This window comes from Schistocerca cancellata, chromosome 2 (assembly GCF_023864275.1).
Source record: "Schistocerca cancellata isolate TAMUIC-IGC-003103 chromosome 2, iqSchCanc2.1, whole genome shotgun sequence".
Classification (NCBI taxonomy): Eukaryota; Metazoa; Arthropoda; class Insecta; order Orthoptera; family Acrididae; genus Schistocerca; species Schistocerca cancellata.
This window is the reverse complement of record NC_064627.1, coordinates 708920822-708947071: the sequence shown is the minus strand read 5'-3', so window position 1 is coordinate 708947071 and position 26250 is coordinate 708920822. Positions and strand designations below refer to the sequence as shown.

General features: G+C 46.8%; 1 protein-coding gene across 1 annotated transcript in view; it reads left to right on the top strand.

Moving 5' to 3' along the window:
- LOC126158025 (esterase E4-like) overlaps positions 1 to 26250 on the top strand; it is a 209560-nt gene that overhangs the window by 65900 nt on the left and 117410 nt on the right. The window contains exons 5-6 of the mRNA XM_049916414.1: positions 17358 to 17501; positions 25865 to 26009. Coding sequence (XP_049772371.1) covers positions 17358 to 17501; positions 25865 to 26009 — 289 coding nt within the window. The remainder of the gene's footprint in view (positions 1 to 17357; positions 17502 to 25864; positions 26010 to 26250) is intronic.

Sequence of the window (26250 nt, the reverse complement as noted above, 5' to 3'; positions counted from 1 at the left end):
TTTGCTGAGGAAATTAATTGCATCCGAGAGACATAAGGGAATTTGCTTTCTGCAAGAACCAAGATAAACCAAGATGAACTCACAAAAGGCTCAGTGAAGCCTACATGAAATCAGCACCAAGGGACATTGCTTCAAGCCATGGGAAACATCTATGTGCCTGGACTACCTGCTTGCTTGGCAGGTCTGGCATGATGTCGTCATCTGTTTGATGTCTTTATCGATGTCTGAAGACATGTTGTTGAGCCAACCTTTTGGTGATAACTGTACATACTGACTTTGTTCGAGCAATAGCAGTACCTGGTATTGGAGTGGTTTGGGGTTAGTGACTCCGGTGTCTCCATGCAGTAAGAGGATGCCAGTGAGTGTTGTGAATTCATTCCGATACTGTCCCTATGCTTGGATCTTGGGATGTTTGACTGGTGTCTACCGCCATCCTGTATTGCAAAAATTGGATACTGTCATGGAGGACGAGATCCTGTGGCGAGCTGTTGGCAATAGTCGTGGCATCTATTGGAAATGTGTGGTGGCGGCATCTGCCTCTTCATCTGATGTAAACAGACCTCTAATTCAGCATCAGAGTTGTATCCTGCCCAACAAGGAAATCGGCAATGCATCTGCATTCGCGTGCAGCCATGTTGAACGGCAATGCATATCGTACTGACACCCATATCGAGGAACATGTCCCCATTGTTGGTTCTGGGCAATCCTGGTAGGTATCTCAACGTGGTCGTTAATGGCAGAAGTGGCTTATGCTCTGTTAAAAGAATAAATCACCACCCACACACATGTCATGTAACTTTTTAGCGCAAGATAATGGCCGAGGCCTAGTTTTCTATTTGAGGTTGGTTTATGGGTTTGACAGGACCAGACTACAAAGGCCATCGGTTTTCTATTTGACTATAATTGCACTGTGGTCGTAACAAGGTCTGGGAAACAAATGCAACTAGGAGCTCCACGCCGTTGATTTTGTGAGAAAAAACGGCCCCAAAGCCATAGTTTGACACACCTGCATCAAAGGTCAGCAACTGCATAGTGTTGTAACCCATGAGTCACATCGCCTGTTTTAAGTTCCAAAAAGCCTTGTTGCAAGCGGATAATCAATGCCATTTAACCTTTTTGTGAAGAAGCTGATGGAGGAGTCCAGCGATAGCCATTGTATGGGAAATTAATTTTAGGTAGTAGTGTAGCTGACCCAAAACCAATTTTAGTTGTATGGTATCCCATATGACAGGCAGGTTTTACATCGTCTCCACATGGTTTGGAATGGGGCATATCCCTGAGACACTTTAATAAGACATGCATTAAATGTTAAATTCTTGTACGAAAAAACAGCTTTTGTGTTTGTTGCACTTCAAATTCGCTTGTCGAAGCTCACTGAATAACACTCCCAAATTATTGTGATATCTTTTGTATTTTTGCCAATGATGAAGGTATTGTCCAGATTATTGGCTATGCCTGTAATTCCCTGTGTCTGGCGTCAGAAATATCTTTGAAATATGTAGGCGCACTGCCAGTGCCAAATGGAAGACAATTATATTGAAAAAGGCAAAAAAAAAAAGGTTTGTTGTGCACTTGGAGGCATCACACAATGGTAGATCTAGATAGTCGACCCTAATGTCGATTTATGCAAGCAGAGTGCCGCGAGCTAGTTTTGCCATGATCTCCTCAACCTTCAGAACAGGATGGGTGTCAGTAGCAGATTATGCATTGACGGTAGACTTAAAATCCCCACTAATTTTCCAACATCAGGTCACTTTTTCAACTATCAGCATAGGAGTAGCCCACTCACTGTTGGCAGCTGGAATCAGAACTCCTGCAACTTGCAATATTTGTATCTTGAGGTGAAGCTTGTCCTGCAGTTTTAGTCATCGTTGACGAGCTATAAGGAAATGTGTGCCTGAAAGTCGGCGACGACGGTCGTCTGGTGGGAGAAACACCATAGAATACTTTGTAAAAAGCTTTCCAGAGTAGGTAGCAAGAAATGCTTGGCTGCAGATCATTGAATGTGGACTTCCAAATCCAGATAATCAAAGAGATCTAAACCCGAAATGACAGTGGCCCCCATCGAGCAGACTATTACGATACAGGCCAAAATGGATGCTGCTCAATACTGAATCTGAGCCTTGGATTGGCCCTTCACTCCAGTGCTGTCAATGCTGCTGCTTTTAAGCTGTTTGGTAAAGGGCTGTAGTAGTGATGAACCAAGGTGCCTATATAGGTCCCAATTCATGATAGAGGTGGAGGACCGAGCGTATATCTGGAAAGTGAAGGGTACAGTTATGATGACCACCTATAATAACGACATACTATCAGTGAGGGGCAGCACAGCCTGCAGATGGATGACATTCAGGCAGTGTACATGGTCTGCCTTGTTCGAGTCACTATCCAGGACATCCATAAGAATACTAGCCACATTCATTTTTAGGGAAACCTCCATCTTCTGTCCAGTTTTACCATGGGCGGAAGTATCATTGCTGATGCTGACGTCTGATAAAATAATTTCTGGATGAGGGTAACTTCTGGTTGCGGCAATTTCCTGTGACCTCCAGACTAGAGGGAGATTTGTCCATTGGAACAGGCAGGCTTAAATGGTGGGGTCGAGCCTGAGCCTTACGTGGGAGATGAGTGGCAGTCAGCTGTATTGGATCTTTTAGGGCCGCTGAGGACAACTGACTGCTTGAAAGCCCAGATGAGCGGCAGGCACATGGACAAAAATGGGTTATTTAATTTCAGCAGGTGATTCCATATGGAGAATAAACTAGAATCATATCCCCAACCAATGACCTGTTTGCACTTAATATTGAAATGCTGAAAACGCCCAAGCTGGGAAATTCCTTGCATCTGTGCTATCCACTCCCAGAAAGATGGTCCGTTTCACTTACAGTAATTAAAAAATTTGCTCCTGTCGGCTTCTATATAAAGCAGTGAATCAAAACAGTCCAAATGTTAATAAGTTAAGCCATGTCGTTGTACTTTATCATTTCACTGCTGCAAGAGGCGATAGACATCAGTCTCAGCATAGCCCAACAAGAAAGCACGCTGCTGGGTATCATCTGAGATCCCGATGAAATGCTGTTCTGGGCATATCACATAGATGGCCAGTGGTTCTGTTTTCCTGTCAAATGCTAGGAACAGCGGAACAACGCCTTGAAGGCCTTCACCAAGGAGCTGAGATGAGACAATCGGTTGGTGACGTAAGGTGACAAGGTTATGGTGCTCATCTTATGCACCAAAAGTTCTTGCACGTGCTGCATGGTCTGCTGCACTTGCTTCATGTTTTGTGAAAGCTGTAACAGCTGTGGACATACTCAAACGGAAATCTGATATAAGGACATCACATACATGGTAAAACAAGTGGATGCACCGTCTCCCTGGGATGCAGCAGAAGATAATCTTTGTAATCATAGTGGAAACAGCAATGATCCAATTAATTAGTAATGAAATACTATAAAGAACAGTTCTTATCACATGAAAACGCACTTTTGTTCATAAGTGGTGACCAGTTTCGTTTCGATGTGGAGCATCTTCGGAAAAATATACGAGTAATGACGTGTGGAGACGATGGTATGGAGCAGGAACTGTGGACACTAGTTACCCCCTGATGTTAAGGTTTAACTGTTTGCCTAGAGCGACTAAGTTACATACGATACGATGGGCAGAAGACGTCACATTAGTGTGTGGTATCCACAGTTCCTGCTCCATACCATCGTCTCTACACATCATCAGAGGGGTTTGGTCCAAAGATAATCCACATCGGAATTGAACTAGTCACCACTTATGAATTAAAACTGTGCATTTGTGCTAGCAAGACTGACCAGTATAATATTTCATTCGCAGCAGAAGGGTTCAGTCCAATCCAGAAAGAAACTTCGCTGCCAACTGAAGTAGCAGCTCTGGGTTTGGTGATCAAAGACCGACACCGGTGAAGATAATAAACAATAAGTTTAAAAATAATAATACAAATTCACTCTTCTCCGTCTTGGACCATAAATTTACAAGATCACAAAAATAGTTAGACAGTCGAAGTCTCTGTCTTACTATATACTACTGATAGTTGAAGTCAAACTTTAACTGTTTGCCTCGAATGGCTAAATTAAAAACGATATACAGGGTCAAAGTTTTAGGGACTACACGGTGATACGACTGTCTTTAAACTCAATCAGAGTAGCGAACCGAGATACCGAAGTCTGGGAGGTCCGAACGTCGAGCGGCCAAGTCTTTGCGTTGCCAGGATGAAGACTGCTGGCACCTCCACGTAGATGTGGAAGATAGCGGTCGAGTGTTGGCTGGCTGGATGCAGCTACCGTATGATCCGGCCGAGGCACACAGGGCCAACTCGCTTCAAAACGCGGACATACTGGAGAAATGCTACAAACCTGTTCTTTTCGGGGATTTGGAGTAGCTGATTACGAGTCCGATGTCGAAATTGACGGAAAGTCATGGAGTAAAACAGAAGTGATTTCTGGCGTTCCCCAAGGTAGTGTTATAGTCACTTTGCGGTTCCTTATCTACATAAACGATTTGGGAGACGATCTGAGCAGCCGTCTTCGATTGTTTGCAGATGACGCTGTCGTTTTTCGACTAATAAAGTCATCAGAAGATCTAAACAAACTGTAAAACGATTTAGAAAAGATATCTGAATGGCGCGAAAAGTGGCAGATGACCCTAAATAATGAAAAGAGTGAGGTCATCCATATGACTCCTAAAAGGAACTCAAACTTCGGTTACATGATAAATCAGTCTAATCTAAAAGCCGCAAATTCAACTAAATACCTAGGTATTACTATTACGAACAACTTAAATTGTAAGGAAAATATAACAGACCTACTAAGGAGACTGCCTACACTACACTTGTCCGTCTTCTTTTAGAATACTGCTGCTCAGTGTGGGATCCTTACCAGATAGGACTGACGGAGTAGACCTAGATCGAAAAAGTTCAAAGAAAGGCAGAATGTTTTGTATTATGGCGAAATATGGGAGACAGTGCCACAGAAATGATACAGGATTAGGGCTAGACATCATTAAAAGAAAGGTGTTTTTCATTATGATAGAATCTTCTCACGAAATTCGTATCACCAACTTTCTTCTCCGAATGCGAAATTACTTCGTTGGCACCGACCTACATAGAGAGGAACGATCACCACGATAAAATAAGGGAAATCAGAGTTCGTACGCAAAGATATGGGTGTTCATTCTTTCCGCGCGCTATACGATATTGGAATAATAGAGAATTGTGAAGGTGGTTCGATGAACTCTCTGCCAGGCACTTAAATATGATTTGCAGAGTATCCGTGTAGATGTAGGTGAATTACAATGTTCAAATCGGCGGATCCAATACAGCAGATAAAAATTTAAAAATTTAGTTTACTCTAGTAAAACTTAAAGAGTATAGGGTGTTCTGAGATCGCTGATAACGAATTAGAGGTCGAAATCGACGTGCTGAAATGCTTTATTCGATATTCTACGTTTTTCAATCGAAATCGTAGTCACATAGTCACATTCGTGTCTTGCATCATAGACGATACTGTATAATACAGAATTAATATTGTCACACTAATATAAAGCACAAAGTGTTGAAATGAACGATAATTGGAACGCGAATGATACTCATTAAAAATGTAGTCCGACCACTGTTTACGGGCAACGTCAAATCAACAGCATTTCCGTTGATCCTGATTCCACCCCATCCACAATTTCGACATAGCTAACGATTTTGGATAATATCGGCAGCAGTTTTTGTCTGTATACGTCATTAAATTGGTTAAAAATGTCATAAACATTCCCTCTGCAGTGCTTCTCATCTTCTTTTATCCTGGGTAAGATCGCTGTCATATATTACGCAAGCGACATAAACAATATCTGAGAAATGTTTCGTAATCCGGCTAGTGTCACGACACTTATGACAGCGACTTGTGATTGGAAATTGAGTGCAGCAACAGGCAAGTATGCACACAAAATTTCGTGGGATTAAGTCGGATGGGTGGATGAACTGCTTGCGAACTATCTGCGGCCACGTGACGTAACAGAGGCAAATTAATCCACGCCAGCTGCGCGGACACCCGGAGTCGCAGCGGCGGCGTCCGGAGTTGTTCTCCATAGCAGGCTTATTTCTGGTGTTGCCATCATGACACTTTCTTCTGCTTGCATTGTCGGGTCCTCGGCTCTCTAATCCATAGGCAACTCATGGCGTAGTACTGTAATGCTGGTGGGCTATGTGCTCCGACGTACACACCGCATACAATTGTTTATGAAGCGTGAGAAGTAGACCACTTTCATCGTTTCCAGAAGGGAGGAGGGAGGTAATGGCGGTACTGAAGCTGTGACGACGGATCGTCAGTTCTTGTGTGGGTAGCTCCGTAGGTAGAGCACCTGCCAGCGAAAGAGGAAGGTCCCATGTTTGAGGGCCGCTCCGGTACACAGTTTCTATCTACCAGGAAGTGACTTAACCGACTCGAATTCTATCACTGGTCGAAGACCTCGCGGTAATCTTGTCATAATATCAGAAAATATGTTTTATATTTTCGGATCAAGAATTGTTCCAACACTTCGGCTACGTTTATGGTAGCATCTGCTGCAAACAGAGCTCCGTAGATACCCGTATCGCATTAGAAAATTTGTGTTATATGTTAAGGCATCGAGTACTAAGAGTACTATGCTAAACTTTGTGTGAAGAGGCTTCCCATTTAGGCCTAGCGCGATGTATCGCGCCTACAGGAGTCAGAAAAGAGCAGATAGCTTCATACAGACCGTGACTCATGGTCGTAGTACGACAGATGTACGCTTACGATCGAGCGACAGATCCAAGTAACAACGGCCATGGCCAGGAGGTGTCAGCACCTTGCGGACTATGAAATCCTAACTATTCAAACAAGTAAATTTTGTAAATAAAACTGTGTCTTCTTGGAATGTTACGTATTTTATTATTTATTGCAGGTTTAATGCGTTTAGTTATTAGTGTGACTGAAGGGGTGAATGCGAAGTACCATAATAAATGAATATTGTTATGTCTATTAACTGACTATATGTTAGCGTGAGAAATGTGTTATTAAAGGGAGAATGAACCATACGCTCTCATTCGAGGGTTGGATTCCCTCACTTCCTCACTCGCACTGCCTGGGCTACTCTCAGGGTGTATCTTCGACGTGGAAGAACCCCAGCCATGCCTGTCGTGTTGTTGCCTGTCTGCACGCCGTCACTGCTGCCCGCCGCCGCTGCCTGGTCGCCGTTTCTTGGTGCTCGCCGCTTCTTCTGCCACCGTCTCTCAGTGCTCGCCACTTTTCTGCCGTCATCTCTTGGTGCTCGCCACTTCTTCTGCTGCCGTCTCCCGGTGCTCGCCATTTCTTCTGCCGCCGTCTCTCGGTGCTCGCCACTTCTTCTGCCGCCGTCTCTCGGTGCTCGCCACTTCTTCTGCCGCCGTCTCTCGGTGCTCGCCACTTCTTCTGCCGCCGTCTCTCGGTGCTCGCCACTTCTTCTGCCGCCGTCTCTCGGTGCTCGCCACTTCTTCTGCCGCCGTCTCTCGGTGCTCGCCATTTCTCCTGCCGCCGTCTCTCGGTGCTCGCCACTTCTTCTGCCGCCATCTCTCGGTGTTTGCCATTTCTTCTGCTGCCGTCTCTCGGTGCTCGCCACTTCTTCTGCCGTCGTCTCTCGGTGCTCGCCACTTCTTCTGCCGCCGTCTCTCGGTGCTCGCCATTTCTTCTACCGCCGTCTCTCGGTGCTCGCCACTTCTTCTGCCACTGTCTCTCGGTCCTCGCCACTTCTTCTGCCGCCGCCGCTGCCGCCGTTCCTCGGTGTTCGCTGCTGCCTGCAATCATGGATGCCCCAACTACCACCATCATCTACATCTCCCCTTCACCTGCCCCCACTGTAACGTCATGGAGTGCTTCCTCTGGGATTAACCCGTCTCATCCTCCTCCCCTACTCACAGTCTCCTCCCCATCTATCTCCTCTCCATCACTGTATCCCCACCTGTACGTCACTCCTGCTCCTACCCCTGCTCCTGCGCCTGCCTTTGTCCCTGCTCCCACCCCTCCTCCTGCTGCTGTCGCCCGCCGAGACGACTTTCCCCCTCTCCCGCCTGCAACTATCACTGCTTCCTCTGCCCGAGTCACTGCCTGCCACGCCACAGTCGCCGCCACAGAGCGCCCTACCCTCTCAGCCGGTGCTACTGCCTTACATGAGGACCCTGCCTCCCACCACCTCCCCATCCATCCAGTCCCTCATCCCTCCTACTAGGCAACACCCGCCAAAACATCTTCCAAACGGCCCAGTGGCGACCTCTCCTCTACTCCCTCATCCAAAAAGCCACTGCCCGCCCCACCTCCCACTGACCCCGCTATGGATACCACCCCCCCTCTCTCCTCTCCAGCCCCTCCCTGTATACCTTTGTCCTAGCCAACCCTGATCCTAGCCAACCCTGACCCTCACCCTTGAAATCCGGAAGTACATCCCCAGTGCACCCATCACCCAACTTATCCCTCTCAGGGACTCTATTCTCATCAAGTCTCCCTCTCCATCCTTCCGTACTGATCTCCTCCGGTGCCTTCCCCGCATCACCTTTGGGCCCCATGCATCCCTCAGCCCATTCCTTACATCCTCCTCTCCTTGTCAGCCCTGACCGCCTCGTCGTCCGCCGACCCTCACTGACGTCATCACAAAACTCAGCCCTGTGGTCACGGAGGCTGAGGTGTTGGTGGAACTGAATGACCACCCGCCCTATTTACAACTCCTCTGGCACTACTTTCCTCATGCGTATATTTACAGAGTCCGCCTCCTCCATCGACCACCTCCTCATGCAGGGAGCCCTGATTTTCAACTGCCGCCACCCTGTTGACCCGTCCCATTCTCCTCCTCAATCCTACCGTTGCCAGCATTGTCTTCTGTACAATGACCACCTCACCCAAAACTGCAAGAACCCACCCACCTGCCCCCATTGCAAAGCCTCCCACTTCCTTAAACAGTGCCCCAACCTCGCTTCCCCCCCCCCATCCTGCAACACCTGCAATGAACCTCACCCCACCTATTCCTCCAAATGCAAAGCCAAGCCCCCTCCCACCAACCCTGAACTCACTGTCCCCGTTTGCCCCATTGACCCACCCATTCACCCTAACAATTCCCTCTGCCCTCCCCCTACAGCAGAAGACATCATCCGGTTCCTCACCATTGTCCTGCAGAACATCCACCCCTTCCATCGCCCCCACACACTCCAGCAGATTTCCCTTGCCACCCACTCTGTTTTCCACTTAAATACCTACGCCATATACTCCCAAAACCAGGCCCACTTTACCTTCACCCGGCTAGACACCCTCGTTTAAGCCCCTCTCTCCCCTTCCTGCACCCTTCCCACCCCCAGCCTCATGGCGCATCAACAGTATCGTCTCCTCTACCTCAACATTCGCTCCCTCCCTGCAAACAAATACCTCTTCATGCATACCCTCTACCAGCACCAGGTTGACTCCTTCATCCTTAATGAAACCTTTCTTCAACCCCACCATGTTGTCTGCACCTTCCCTTATCTCCTTCACCGCACTGACAATCCCCTTCCCCTAGCCCGAGGCGGGGTCACTATAGGCCACCTCAGGCATCTCCCTCTCCGGCCACAACCCCTCCTCAATGACCCAACCGAACACCTTCTCCTCAGCCTAGTTTTTCCCTCCCTCACCGTCACCTGTGCCACTATCTATATCTGCCCCACAGCTCCTCTCCCCTTTGACTTCATTTCCCATGTTGACCGTACCTTCTCCACCTATGTGATCGCTGCTGACCTCAACATCCACAGCCGTGACCCTGCCACCCTTCGGCGGTAGCATCAGTTCCTTGCCACCCTCCATGGTGACCTTGTTCCTCTCCCACAGCCCACCCGTCCTGAAAGTAACTCCACCCCCGATGTTATTCTCGCTTCCCCCAACCTCCTTGGTCGCATCGCCGTTGATGTCCTCAATCCTGTCGATAGTGACCATCTCACTGTCCTTCTCACCATCTCCTCTACCTGTCCCACCACTGCAGCCACCCTCCCAACTGCCCCTCCAAAGTCTGTCCATGACTACCACCATGCCAATTGGGATGCCTACCGGGAATCGATTGCCTTACAGGTCGAAAGCCACCCCATCAACTTTCACCACCCTGATGACATCACCCATGCCTCTTCCTTCCTTCAGAAGACCATCACTGTCGCTGTGGAGGCTTATGTCCCTACCAAACTCATCCACCCTCACCACACTACGCTTCCTCCACAGGCCGTCCTTCTTCTGCGTGAATCCCGCAGGCTCTACTGCTCCTTCCTTCGCACTCATGACCGGGATACTCTCACTCGCCACCAGCAATTACAGCGACATATCTGGAACCTCCTTACAGCAAAGAAATGCTGGGACTGGCGCCAGACATGCACACACCTCAACTCCACCCTCCCTGTCAACTCCTCCAAGTACTGGTCAGCCTTCCACCGCCTTACTGGTAGCCATCCCACCCCACATTACCACATCCTCCATGACGATCGACCCTTTCCTGACAACCTCAGTAAGGCTAACCAATTTGCTTCCCACCTATCTGAGGTCTTCTCCATTCCTGACAATCCCAATTTTGATTACTCCCTCTTCCCCACCATCCTTGACCGCACTGACACTTCTGTCCCCCCACTCGCCCCTACCTTCCAGTACTTGGATCAGTTACCCCCCTCAGACATCAACACTCCCATCACCACACAAGACATCACACTCATCCTCCACTCCAAACACAACACCACCCCTGGTCATGGTGGCATCTCCTACTGTCACCTCAAGGAATCCCCTCCATCCTTCCTGTCTGTCCTTGCTACCCTGTACAATGTCCTCTCCACTGGATTTTACCCTGACCTGTGGCAGAATTCCCATGTCCTGCTGTTCCCTAAACCTAACAAACCTCCCTGTGATACCTCTTCCTATTGTCCAATCTGCCTCACCTCCGTGTTCAGTAAGGTCTTCGAGGCCATCCTCTCTCGCCGTATTCACCTCCACCTTAACCAGCACCGCCTCCTTCCTCTTACCCAATGTGGCTTCCGGCCTTCCTTCTCTGCCGACGACCAGCTCCTTAACCTTACCAATCTTCTTTCCCTCCAACTTAACTCATGTCGCTCTGCTATCTTTGTTTCCCTTGATCTCCAGAACGCCTATGGCCGTGTCTGGCATCCCGGGCTCCTCTTCAAACTCCAGACCTATGCTCTCCCCAACAACTTCGTCCGCCTCGTTGCTTCCTTCCTCTCCCATCGTCCCTCCTATGTGACTATCCACAATTCCAACTCCCGTACTTTCTACCCCTCTGCCGGTGTGCCCCAAGGTTCTGTCCTTTCCCCTCTCCTCTATCTCCTGTACACTGCTGATATGCACAAACCTCCCCCTCCTGTTCATCTTCTCCAGTTCGCTGATGACACCGCCTTCCTAGCCCTTTATCCTACCCTTCAACGGTCCTAATGTACCCTCCAAACCCACCTTGACCAATTCACCGCTTGGTGCAACCAGTGGTTCCTCCGTGTTAATCCCTCCAAGACCCAGGCGATCATCATAGGCTGCACCACCCGCTCCTTCCGCCTCCATGATTTCTATCTCACCATTTATGGCCGTCCTATCCACCTCACTCCTACCCTCAAATACCTTGGCCTCACACTCGACCGCCACCTCACCTGAACTTCCAATCTCCTTACCATCCAAAACAAAGCTTACCACCACCTCCGCCTCCTGAAACTCCTGTCCAGCCGGACGTGGGGTCTGCATCCTTCCACCATCCATCATCACACCTACAAATCCATGATCCGCCCCATCCTTTGTTATGTTAGTGTCACTTGGATTTCCACCTCTCCTCGGTTCTATAAAGCCCTCCAAATCCTCTAACGCCATGCGATCCGCCTCGCCTTCCGCATCCGCCTTCCATCCCCCACGCGCATCCTCTACGACCTCATCCCCTTTCCCCACCTTCTCCTTTTCCTTGAACATATCCGCACACTATATATTGTCTGCCGCCTTGATCCCCCTCACCCCCTGGTGTCTCCCTTCCTCTCCACCCCCAACCAGTTGCTGCGCCTTTACCACTTTGACCCTCCCTCTCTCCATCTCCACACCCTCCATCTCCTTTCCCAACACAACTTCCACCGTCTACCCCTCCCAGATGATGACCTCCGCTCTGACATCTACCCTTCCCACCAACTCTAACCCCATCTTCCTGCCTCCTCCTCAGGGCCCCCTCTCCTCCCCCTCCCTCCTCCTGAGCGGCTTCCCCCTCCTACTCCCCCTCCATTTCTTGTGCCTCCTTTCAGTGTCTCTGCGCTCCCTCCTGCACTGTCTTCCCTTTTCCTCTCCCACCCCACATGTCTCCTGCCTCTTCGTGAACCCATGGATGCCCCTCCTCTCTTCATTCCGCTGGTTCCCCAGCTGCCCCATGCTCTCCCCTCCTTTTCCATCCTCTCTGACCTTTCCCTCGGCAGGTCCCACCTGGTAGTTTTATTCTTTGTTGTGTGTGCTCCAAGCGGTTTTTAAGTGTGTTGTTTCGGAGTGTTTTTAATACTGTGGCCGACTTTTAACCTGTGCATGCGCATTTAGTGTCTTCTCTATGTTTTAAGAATCGCCAACTGTGTTTTTTAACTTTCTGTTGACTTTTTTAACTGTCCCCCATGAACGTCTCCATGTCAGTGTATTTTTACCTGCATTTTCTCCCCTTACTCTGTTTTATGTTCCCCTTTTTTATCTTCTTATGTATGTATCATTTTATTCTTGTTTTAGTTGTCGTATCACTCGGCTGAAGAGCGGCGGATTGTGCCACTGACAGCCCTCCCTTGCCCATATGGGGCAGGGGAATGAAATCACAATAAAGAAAAAAAAACCATACGCTCAGGATAACTTTGTAAAGTGTGGTTAAACAGTTTATGGTATCGGGGATACAAAACCATTTTACGATAGGGAGTTATTTTGATATTTATGAGTTTCATAAATTTGTTCATTTAATAAATTACTCAGCAAAGCTAATAAATTGTGATTGGTTCATAATAACAAACACGGGATAGCACTGGTTTATACGGACATATCATTGGCTGTAACGTTCCTCAACTGATAAAAAGGGAGAACGTGTTATGTGAGCTAAATAATTGCTTTGTGGAGACTAGACGAGATTTGGAGCTCAGCCCTCATCAGGTTCAGACGCTTGTGTTAGGAGCTCTGAATAGATCCGTTAATTTTACGGACTTATGAGTTAGAATTGGCCATGCAGTGCCGCAAAGCAATCGTGAATGAGTGCTGAAGACGAACGCACAAAAATCCGATGAGTGAACTGTGTCTTTTGAAATTACTAAATCCGCGTGGCGTATTGTGCAAGTCGGGAACCATGTCACACACAATCATTTTTTGCAATCTTTTTGGTAACAAGTTCTGTTGCATACCATAAGCTGTCTATTACGAGTGACTGTGATTGCATGTGAGAGTCGAAACTGTAAATTCAGATTAACAAAGGCTTAACGGTGTTCTTGTATCAAACAAGTAACAGTATATTGAAGCTTCCACTCATGAACTATACACAATTATATATCCCAGTTAAGTAGAAACTAAAATTTTTAAAGTGACCTATAGGTACATACAGTGCTACTCGGACAGCTTCTCCAATAGAGAAACAGTATTCGTTTTCTAACAGGGCAGGCGTGTGGACTGGGCTGCAGAGGAAGAAATCCCCGAAGGGATATGGACATTTTCCTGTAGATGTACACTTCTGGAAATTGAAATAAGAACACCGTGAATTCATTGTCCCAGGAAGGGGAAACTTTATTGACACATTCCTGGGGTCAGATACATCACATGATCACACTGACTGAACCACAGGCACATAGACACAGGCAACAGAGCATGCACAATGTCGGCACTAGTACAGTGTATATCCACCTTTCGCAGCAATGCAGGCTGCTATTCTCCCATCGAGACGATCGTAGAGATGCTGGATGTAGTCCTGTGGAACGGCTTGCCATGCCATTTCCACCTGGCGCCTCAGTTGGACCAGCGTTCGTGCTGGACGTGCAGACCGCGTGAGACGACGCTTCATCCAGTCCCAAACATGCTCAATGGGGGACAGATCCGGAGATCTTGCTGGCCAGGGTAGTTGACTTACACCTTCTAGAGCACGTTGGGTGGCACGGGATACATGCGGACGTGCATTGTCCTGTTGGAACAGCAAGTTCCCTTGCCGGTCTAGGAATCGTAGAACGATGGGTTCGATGACGGTTTGGATGTACCATGCACTATTCAGTGTCCCCTCGACGATCACCAGTGGTGTACGGCCAGTGTAGGAGATCGCTCCCCACACCATGATGCCGGGTGTTGGCCCTGTGTGCCTCGGTCGTATGCAGTCCTGATTGTGGCGCTCACCTGCACGGCGCCAAACACGCATGCGACCATCATTGGCACCAAGGCAGAAGCGACTCTCATCGCTGAAGACGACACGTCTCCATTCGTCTCTCCATTCACGCCTGTCGCGACACCACTGGAGGCGAGCTGCACGATGTTGGGGCGTGAGCGGAAGACGGCCTAACGGTGTGCGGGACCGTAGCCCAGCTTCATGGAGACGGTTGCGAATGGTCCTCGCCGATACCCCAGGAGCAACAGTGTCCCTAATTTGCTGGGAAGTGGCGGTGCGGTCCCCTACGGCACTGCGTAGGATCCTACGGTCTTGGCGTGCATCCGTGCGTCGCTGCGGTCCGGTCCCAGGTCGACGGGCACGTGCACCTTCCGCCGACCACTGGCGACAACATCGATGTACTGTGGAGACCTCACGCCCCACGTGTTGAGCAATTCGGCGGTACGTCCACCCGGCCTCCCGCATGCCCACTATACGCCCTCGCTCAAAGTCCGTCAACTGCACATACGGTTCACGTCCACGCTGTCGCGGCATGCTACCAGTGTTAAAGACTGCGATGGAGCTCCGTATGCCACGGCAAACTGGCTGACACTGACGGCGGCGGTGCACAAATGCTGCGCAATTAGCGCCATTCGACGGCCAACACCGCGGTTCCTGGTGTGTCCGCTGTGCCGTGCGTGTGATCATTGCTTGTACAGCCCTCTCGCAGTGTCCGGAGCAAGTATGGTGGGTCTGACACACCGGTGTTAATGTGTTCTTTTTTCCATTTCCAGGAGTGTAGAAACATAACAACCGCGCCGTTGCACCATGGAAGTGCTACGAACGACAACGGTAACTTCGGCAAATCCGTGCAGCATGCCACAGATCAGAATATACTGTTTAAACTTTTTCGTTATTCTTTAATGTTGCACTGTCTTTAATGGCCGTTTCCCTATATTTCTTACATATCAGTAGGTATATTTTTAAAATTTCAGTATTACTGTGTAATATCTAACAATATCTTATTGCACGTATTTCAAAATAAATTGCCTATTCCTTTGTAAATTGCAACGTGTTATATATTTTACAGAAACGTTTTCATTGCTGTCGTAACGTGTTTTGGCCTAACATGGGTTCCAATATTTTCCATACGCTTCAGTGTAGAATCGGAACCTCCATTAAAACTCTAAGAGAATTTCAGTGTTCGAACAGTAACTGATCGCTTAGTTTAAAGCCCTTCTGTTCTTTATGTGTGATCTGTGGAATTTGAAAAAAAAGTTACTTTTCCCATCGTGGTCTCAAATTACTTACATGGTGGACTGACTCTGAGGTCATTGTGTAACGAACTCTTCCGACGTTCGCTTACGTTTCGGAGTTCTTTTTGTCCAACTCCACTCACTTTGACAGCAAAAATGATTAAAATGGCTCTGAGCACTATGGGACTTAACATCTGAGGCCATCAGTCCCCTAGAACTTAGAACTACTTAAACCTAACTAACCTAAGGACATCATACACATCCATGCCAGAGACAGGATTCGAACCTGAGACCGTAGCGGTCGCGCAGTTCCGGACTGAAGCGCCTAGAGCCTCTCGACCACCGCGGCCGGCTCACTTTCACAGCAGACAGCACTAGTGCCAATATGATAAACCTGTCTTGCAGGACAACAAAATTTCAGTATATATATTAATATAGTTTTCCGCTAAATATTAATATAATACACGAACAGCAACACTTACAATGACTGTTGTAGTGATTCAAGCATTTACGAGGGCTATTCGGAAAGTAAGGAAAGATTGGTAGCGAAATGTAAACCACTGTGAAAATCCGACGAGACTTTTCACAGACGTTTTGGGTAGTGTCTCTAGTATGCCTGTCGATCGTACCAAGACGCTCTTTTCAGTTGTGAGCGCACTGTGAGCGAGTAAAGGTGCCTAGAACAACAATGTCTCCCGTCAAGTAGGAGGGCCTGCTGAGAGGCTTCGCCTTAATGAATGCACCCCACCTAATATAACTGCCACGCACATCCTTCTTCATGGCAATTCTCAGCTGCACTCTGCAGGGGCAATGAAGACCCTTCTGTAGCCTTTTCGATGGGAAGTGTTCGATCACCCACAACACAGCCCTAATTGGTTCGTCCAGAGCATCATCGCTGTTCACACAAAACGCTGGATTAGGTTAGTGTTGTTTGTGTCGACTGAATATCTAGGCGTAACGTTGCAAAGCGATGTGAAATGGAACAAGCGCATGAGATGGCTAGCAGGGAAGGCATATGTTTAACTTCGGTTAATTGGGAGAAACCAAGGAAAGTTTAGCTCGTCTATTTAGAAAACGGCGATAGAACGCCAGTGCGACCTATTCTTAAGTATTGCTCGAGTGTTTGGAATCTCCACCAGGTCAGAGTAAGGGAAGAGGAGGAGGAGGATATTAGTGTTTAACGTCCCGTCGACAACGAGGTCATTAGAGACGGAGCGCAAGCTCGGGTTAGGGAAGGATGGGGAAGGAAATCGGCCGTGCCCTTTCAAAGGAACCATCCCGGCATTTGCCTGAAACGATTTAGGGAAATCACGGAAAACCTAAATCAGGATGGCTGGAGACGGGATTGAACCGTCGTCCTCCCGAATGCGAGTCCAGTGTGCTAACCACTGCGCCACCTCGCTCGGTCCGAAACGCTGGATACGAAGACAACACTTGGGCGCGGCTGCCATCTATGATGATATCGGAGTCTGAGCGGCGACTATGTAGAGAAGTACCTGGAAGGTGTAGCTAAATGCGCAAAGAAAACAATTTTGATTTTCACTGTGGTTTCCATTTCGCGACCGATCGTTCCTTACTTTTCGAATAATCTTCATATTACACTACTCACGTTTCTGTACCTCTAGGCTAAATTCAAGAGACTGTACTGTTCTAGGGGAATTGCTCCTAAGAAAATTATTAAAGTGATCTGTATCAGAGGATCATGCAACTGACGAGATCTCGTACGGTGCCATATCACCGACTTGGCAAATTTCCACTTTGCAGGATCCGCAGATCCCGCCTCCTACGTGGGAGAACACATTCGCCGCAAAGAGCCCACGTGAAATCTGTCTGGTCGTCGAAAAAGGAGCTGCGAGGGGGTACGTGGGAGCCGAAGACTGCCTCTATCTAAACGTCTACACTCCCCAGGTAAGTGCAGTGCGCGCTCTAACATTTCCTGTTACCACGGCGCGTAGATATGACCAATGTCAGAGCTTCAGCAACTATTAGTTACGTGATAGTCGTGAATCAACAACTTCTCAGTCTTGCAAGAGAGACTAGACATAAATGGGCGGCATAGTTGGCGTTATATTTCAGTACAAAATCCCAAGTTTTCATATTTCAATAAGCTTTTCAGCTGTACTTCAAACACCCATTACAGCCCACCAGATAAGCAACACACTTTTCCAAACTCAACACAAAAGATAATCCGATTTCAAGTCCCGAAACCGCACGCAGCTTTAAATCGTCAATAAATTTTAGTTCACCGCGGTCTGCTATGTAGAGCAAAAATTTCATTCTGATACGAATCTCTTGATTCTAATTATGACAGTTTTGCGCCACATCTTTTCTCTGAGAAATGCTAGACCAGCGGAGGTATAAAGGTGGATTTTGACGGAATTCATCACAGGGTTACTGTATCTTCAGAAACTTGTTTGGATGTACAGATGGTTGAGTGTTGACGGCAAAAGGCAAAGATCGTTGTTAGAGTCCCTCTTTGTCATCCAGTTTTAATTTGCCAGGAAGGTACAGATTTTTATTGTTTTCGTGAGATGAAACAGAACATGCAATTTTATGATACGTGCAAGATGTGACCAAAAGTGTTTTGCTGTACAAATGAGCTATAAGTCTTTAAATGAATTTACCTCATCTTGTCTACCAGATTTTTGGCCTAGGTTTTGCCATTACTGTACATTCAGATAAAGTTGTTACGCATAATCTAAAAATTGCTGTGGCTTTGTCATTCTATTTCATATTAAAATATAACGTTCCTGTTAAATGGTGACCAGATAATTTATACTCGTATTACACGGTGTATCTTCTCCTGTCTCATTAGAATGATAGAAAAAGCAGACGATCAGGCGGACCTCAGAAAAGGCGGAGCTAAGATTAGCCTCAGGTCTAAGTCAGTGAAATAAGTGGCACATTATCAAAACCGCAAACCATTATTCAGGATAATCAGCTCCATTTCGTACTGGTGCAGTGGCATGGAGCGAGATTACAATATCTTTCCAGTCATACAGATTTAGTTTTTCCGTTATTTCCCTAAATCATATGAGGCCGAAGCAGTTATGGTTCCTTAATCCTTGAGTAAGGCCAGGGTTAATATCCCACCCTACACTCATCTATCTGAGGTATTGCTCCCTTTCTCGTGATATCGACAGTGAGGTATCGCCAAACTGTAATCGCCCTTCCTTTCTAGTTAGTGCGTCTGTATTTCCGAAGCAACAGTACTCGCAGAATGAAAGTAGTCTACATGACGTTTGCAAGAGGTAGTCTTTGGAGATTCATCGATTCACCACAAGAACGGCGGTTAATCACTGTCAGTGGTTAAAACACTGCGCAAGGTGCTTCTGAGTCTATGAACCGATGTCAGTTGAGTTGCTAACTGCAGATAACTGTTATTGAATCTCCAAAAATACTGTAATATTGGTCAGTGGATGCACCATCGTGAACAAGCCGACTGTCACTGTGACACTGGAGAACTCTATCACGTGTCTGACTTTTGTGACACCGATAAGCTCTATCAAGTATATGACTATAGCGCGATTGACAGGACGAAGAGTATTGTATAGGCATTCCGAGTAAATCACCCAAACTAATGAGATTGTTAATGGTAAGACACAAAATACGAAAAGTGACCTACCAGTAAGACTTTATCTACCTCTTCCGATAGTAACTTCGAATAGTATTAAGAAATGCTGTGTCTGAAGACACTCCGCGTTTGGTGAAGGACAAAATCAGGTGTCTTCTACTAAGTGGGCTAAGTGGGTGTAAGCTAAAAGTGAAGATATCTAACGCGTAAATAACCTCATTTTATAATAGCTATGTGAAACTTGCAGCATATTCTTCTTAAAATAAAATAAATGAAAGAAAACTCACCCGTCATTTAGATTTGTAAAAGGGATACTCAAAATTTTAATTATCAGCTTGAAACATTAAAGTTCCGTAATTACATTTTTGTTTGATTGTAGGCACATATTTGCAGTCCTGGGATGCATTGAATTCCCACACCATAGTACCGTAGCACGCCGCTAGAGCAACCAAACCGAAACGGCGCAGAATATGGACTGGAGAATCATGCAGTAATTCGTTTTCTGCATTTCGATGGAAAAAACGTTGCAACAATACAAACCGAGTTGAAGGAAGTGTGTAGCAACAAGGTAGCATTATATGACACTGCGGTTAGGCGGTACAGTTGCTTCCAGCGCAGTATGTCGAGTCTCAGTACCGAAGAACGAAGTCACAGATTACCTCTCTGAGAACATCTGCATCCACTGAAAACCACTGTGAAGTACACAGCGCAGGCTACTTCCCATTCTACCAGTAATAAGAGCTTCTTGCCGTTACATTCATATATGGAGACAGGGGGAATAACAATTTAAATTGAAATTTCTGATAATTAGAAATTGGAAGGAGCGATCTGTATTTGCTTTGAGGAAACTTTTAACAGCCAAGATCGCAAATAGTACTACTGAATGCGATCCTGGCTATTAAATGTTTCTTCAAAGGTTGTTGAAATGTCTCTGTGCATGTTGTAGCATATTTAACCTTGTCCTCACGATCCCTACGGAGGCGATGCGTAGTGGTTTGTGTGTAGTATATCCTAGACTCACCATTCAATGCAGGTGACAGAAAGTTAGTTTGTAGGCTTTCTCGGGATAGTCTGCGTCTATTTCTTCGGCATTTCTGTGATACTTTCGCGCCAGTCAAACAAAGCTGTGACCATTCGTAATGCCTTTCTCTGTACACGTTCAATGTCCCCTGCTGGTCCTGTTTGGTACCGGTCGCACGCACTTGAAAACTGTTGTAGGATCGGCCGCACAACTGATTTGTAAGCAATCTCCTTTGTAAACGACCGTTAATGGCAAGAAGGCCATGGTGCTCGTAGACTGCCGTGTGACAATCTAATCCGTAGTGGAAAAAGTAAAAATCGGTCATGAAGTAGTGTTGAACATCTTCAACATCATTTTGAAAATGACAAAGGTAGCCCACCACCCGGTGTTGACATTCAAACAAAAAGCCCGCCGAACCCAGGTAGCACTGGAAATTTGTAACTGTATCAGGCCAGTACTGATGACGTCTCTAGCCGCCTAATCATCATGAACGAGTACTGAGTCTATCAGTATAAGGGAGCAAAGAAAGCAATGGAAACTTGTTTATCCACCACCGTTGATAAAGGTGAAGGCCCAACCATTGTTGGACAAGGTGTTCTCAGTATACACTTTGTAAAAAAATCGTAACACCAAGAAGGATTTGTGTGGCATAAACGAAAGTATGTAGGTGTGTTTCTACATTTGAAAGGTGATGTCTACTCAAATTTCGCGCTAGTCGCATAATAGTGGCGCTAGTAACGCGATTATGACGATGCGAATCAGGTTTGCTTTAAGTACACACTAACTGTCGTGAGCGTTAGTTACCTTCGAGACTGGACGTGGTGTTACCCAAGAATGCCTCACTGAGTTTGAACTACGTCGTGTAATTGGGGTAAGAGAAGCTGGATTTTCCTTCTACGAAACTGCAGAGGCTTGGCAAGATGACGCCACTGTACATGACTGCTCGCAGCGATGGTCACGAGAATTCACGGTTTGCAAGACGACCAGGCTATAGGCAGCCACGTGGCACTAAAGTGAGGGACGACCATCGTGTTCGACGTTTGGCTCTGGCACATCGTACTGCATCTTCAGCAGCAATTTGAACAGCATTTGGCACCACAGTGACACAACGAACTGTTACAAAACAGTTACTTCAAGCACAGCTCCGAACCAGACGCCTTGTAGCGTGCATTCCACATATCCCAAACTCCAGATATTTGCGACTTCAGTGGTATCAAGCGAGAGCTTGAGGGCAGGGGAGGGTCTGTTGTGGTTTCCGGGGAAATCTGGTTGTGCCTCGGTGCCAGTTATGGCCGTGTGGTGGTCAGAAGGAGATCAGTTGAGGGCCAGCAACCAACCTGTCTGCTTGCTAATCAAACTGGACCTACACCAGGAGTTAGGGTCTGGGTCCGCCTTCGTATGACAGCAGGAGCACTCTCGTGGTTATCCCACTCACCATTAATGCAAATTTGTACGTCAGTCTGGTGACTCGACCTGTTCTGCTTCCATCCATGAACAGCATTCCTGGAGGGTTGGAGGTTTTCCAGCACGATAACGCTCGCCCACATACCGCTGTTGTAACGTAGCAGGCTCTACAGAGTGCCGACATGTTGCGAGATGTCGTCTTGGCCTGCTCGATCACCACTCTCTCTCTAATAGAGCACATATGGGACATCATAGAACGACAACTACAGCGTCATCAACAAAGAGCATTAAGCGTACCTGTATTGATCGAGCAAGAGCCACAGGCATGGGACTCCATCCTACACAGTGATATCCGGCACCTGTACAGTACAATTCATGCACGTTTGCATACTTGAATTCAACATTCTAGTGGTTACGCCGTTGGCGGCCGAGGTGACCGAGCGGTTCTAGGCGCTACAGTCTGGAACCGCGCGACCGCAACGGTCCCAGGTTCGAATCATGCCTCGGGCATGGATGTGTGTGATGTCCTTAGGCTAGTTTCGTTTAAGTAGTTCTAAGTTCTAGGGGACTGATGACGTCAGAAGTTAAGTCCCATAGTGCTCAGAGCCATTTTTTGTTACGCCGTTTGTTAACGTACCAGCATTTCACATTTGCAATGACTTATCTCGCAGTTACACTAACTTGTGATCTTGCAATATTAATCACTTTTATTACCTAGACAAATTTATTCCCGAATTTAATTATTTTTTGTTGTTGCGATTTTTTTTCCTTCAGTGTATTTTGGGACTGCCGTTGTGTGTCCCTAATAGAGTATGCTCGTAACGGCAGACCGTCCGAGAAGTTTTCTTCCGAAACCTACTAAAAAGCTTACGGCAGTCTATGGAGACGAAGCATCACAAGAAACTGTTTGCATTGGTGTTTTTGCTATACGACAACGCTGCAGCTCAGTAAGCACAGGACACAGTACGACATAGGCTGCTTCTGTGGGTTATCAAATTCTGACTCACTCAGCCCTCCCTAGTCTCCTAACATGGCACCCAGTGGCTCCTTCCTCTGTCGTCGGATGAAGGAACAACGACGTAACAGTAACGACGAGGTGATTTTCCAGGTGAAACCTTTGATGAACAGCAAAATGCTTTATACAGTCAACGTCTTTATGAAGACATCCATCATACGGAAAAATACGTCGCATTGAAGGGTGAACACGCAGAGAAGGGAGAATAGCATCCGGATTTCTTAAAGGTTGTAATTAATACTTGGTGACCATCCCTCGTACTTTCATAAAAGCGTTGTCAGCGAGAAGTAAAACCATACGTTCCTTTTGCATCGTACCTTGTTCTGGGCCTCCTATCGCACTTGTGACAAAATATTACCCATCAAACTAGCTAGACAAGAACCAGCCGATAGCAAAGGCTGTGGTAGGCGCTACCTAGGTGCCTCATTCTAAAACGAACTAATCAAGTGGAACATTCGCAAAGCACCTGCTTCGTTTTTAATTACTCAGTAAGATTCCAAAGTTGTAAGACAATGGATCGTATTCTGCAGGATCGTGATGCGACTCGAAATCATACCGCCCGTACTGCTGGTAAACGTTTCGGAGTATACGTTCGTGGTCCACGAAACTCTGTCCCTATGTGCAGCAGCCATTCAAATATATAAAATCAGGGACAATTTTAATAGGAAAGAAGAGATCATGAAACTTAGCGACATATGGGCAGTGGCTCTTCAGAATCGTTACAGTTTTTAATCTTTGACGAGACGACAGTTGATTGTTATGTTTTACCTTTGACAAGAATCATCTCTGCTTATCAGGTGTAATTCTGGCCTCACCCACTTTTCTACAGTATACAGGGTGTCCCACTTATCTTGACCACCCTAAATAACTGTTTGTCCAGATGCAAATTACAAAATGTTTCAAGCAAATGTTCTTTAGCCGCCAGGAGGACATCAATCATCAAGATTTCCTTCGTTGTAGCTTTGTTTTTTTACGAAGATATAAACAGCGGTATGACTTTTTTAAATGACACTCTGTATTTTTTATTCGGTAATTCATTTCGTCTCCTAAAGACCTATCCAAAAATGCATCATAGTGTACCATTCACTGAAACACAAGTTATTAATTACATAACACAACTTTGACATTGAGCCCAGGATCACAAACTCGTCCACTTACTGGAGTTGTCAGAAAACATATGCAAACCAAGTAAAAACATAACACAAAATTGACCGACTCCCCTGTACCATTGTCCAGGAGGAGGACACTCAAAGGTGCCCAAAGTGGTGACCCTAGATACCAATAAACTGGTGCTCTCGTTGAATGAAAAAATTGTTTACTGCTTCCAGCGTTGCCTGCTGATGAGAATTACAAGCAAGCACAATACGTTCCTGCATGCCCTCTGGAGTTGTTGAAATATCGCGATAGACAACGTCTTTCATGCATCCCCAAAGAAAAAGTCCAGAGGATTTGAATCAGGAGTCCTAGCAGGCCAAGTAACTGTTCGTCCTCGACCAATTCATCTGGCAGGATACCTTCGGTTCAGAACACGACGTGCACGCAAGGCGTTATATGCTGGACATCCATCGTGTAAATAAGCATTCTGGTTCTTAGCGGCACTTCATCCAGAATAGGAGGAAGAATTCGTCTGAGGAAGTTGCCATACGCTGTTCCGTTTAGACTACCTTTGATGAAATAACAGCCAACAATTGTAGTACCAAGCATCCCACATCATACTTTAACTCTCCATTGACGCTGATGTTCCACCTGTCTGAACCATCGTGGGTTGTCGCTGGACCAATGATGCATGTTCCTTGTATTTACCTGTCCTTTGTTTCAGAAGGAACATTCATCGGTAAATAAAACATTGGAGAAGAAGTTCAGGTTGGCGAGGATCTGCTGCTATGCCCACTGACAGAACTGTACACGATTCTGGAAATCATTCCCATGCAATTCTTGATGTAGGTGTACATGCTAAGGATGGAACCGGTGACGTGTAAGAATAAGATGCACACACGTTTTAGCAATGCCACTCTCGTGTTGAAGCTGTCGTGTGCTCACTTGTGGATTCATAGCAACGGAAGCGAGAACAGTAACTTCGGCAGCTTCGTCTGTGCGAGTGCTACGACGATTGCGTTGTCGTGGGGTGAAACTTCCCGTTCCCTGAAGCGTCGCAACAAGACGAGAAAACATCCGTCGGGAAGGTAGGTTCTTGTCAGGATATCGCTCTCTGTACAGTTCCGCTGCCTGCGTAGCATTTCGCCTACCTTCAAGAACAACAACAATAAAAGAAACGTTATTTCGATGCAGTTTGTAGGAAGGACAGCCTTTACTGTATGGCTACTACACACAACAGCATTTAAAAGGACTAAACTACTGTACTATATGTACCCGTACATAAGAAAACAGTATTTCAATTACTGTTCTGCTAACTTACATTCCCCATAGATGAGTAGCATTTCTACCTTCTCTTCGTTGCTGTACATTCTATTCATACAACTCTTCAACTGACAATGGTTGGCTACTTATGTTTACTTATGACTGCATTTGACCTCTATCAGCGTTAGCACGAGGATGTGTTCCATTACCCCGAGTACCTGCACTAAGCGCTGGGAGCGTCAGCATCACTGTTGTGTTATGTGATTAAAACGTTGTGTTTCAGTGAATGGTACACGTGATACATTTTTGAATATGTCTTTAGGAGAGGAAATGAATTACCGAATAAAAAATACACGGTGCCATTTAAAAAAATCATACTGCTGTTCATATCTTTGTAAAAATCAAAGCTACAATGAAGGCAATCATGCTGATTGATGTCCCCCTAACGGCTAAAGAACATTTGCTTGAAACACTTTGCAATTTGCATCTGGACAAACAGTAATTTAGGGTGGTCAAGATAAATGGGACATGCTGTATATGTCGCTCTCCGACGTCTGACTCGTCAGTCGGCAAGATTCAACGGAGGAGCAACTCCTCTAAAGATGTCCAGCGTAGTGTTGGACGAAACTTGAAAAAGGAACGGAAGTGTTTCGTGAAGGACGACCTTAGACCCCGAAAAGTTTACCAGCAGAAATGTCATCAGGTCGTGAAAACCATCATTCTGATTTACCACCCTCGATTACATTTTCCGTGTTTCTCGCTAAATCACTTCAGCCGGATGGCAAGACTGCTTCTTCGATAGCGCCAAGGTCGATGCGTACAGTCACAATAGCGATTCTTGCCCATCTCTAGGGGTCTCACTGGCAGTGAGACATTTACTGCCTTTCCTTGGTTCGCAGCTGGAGGGCGACGCGCCGGTCATGGTGTGGCTGGGTGACGGCAGCTTCGTGTTCCGCGACCCCGCCGCGCGCAGGCCCCGGCTGGGTCGGCTCGTGGACAAGGGCCTAGTCGTCGTCACCGTGGAGTACCGGCGCGGAGTCCTGGGTGAGTGAGCCGCTGCTCATGGGCCGCTTGTGTCTGCGCCGCATTACTTAGACCACAGCTCTCACTGGAGCTTATGTTAAACGATGAATCGATCGTATGTATCTGAACAGTGTGCCGCTCCCCACCTCCCCTTCCTTCACCAAACCGCAGTTTCCTCCAACCACTGTTTGTGAGGAAGAAACATATACATCTGCACTACGCAACAAAAAGTCTCATTTTTTGAAATCCCGCCCTTATCTAC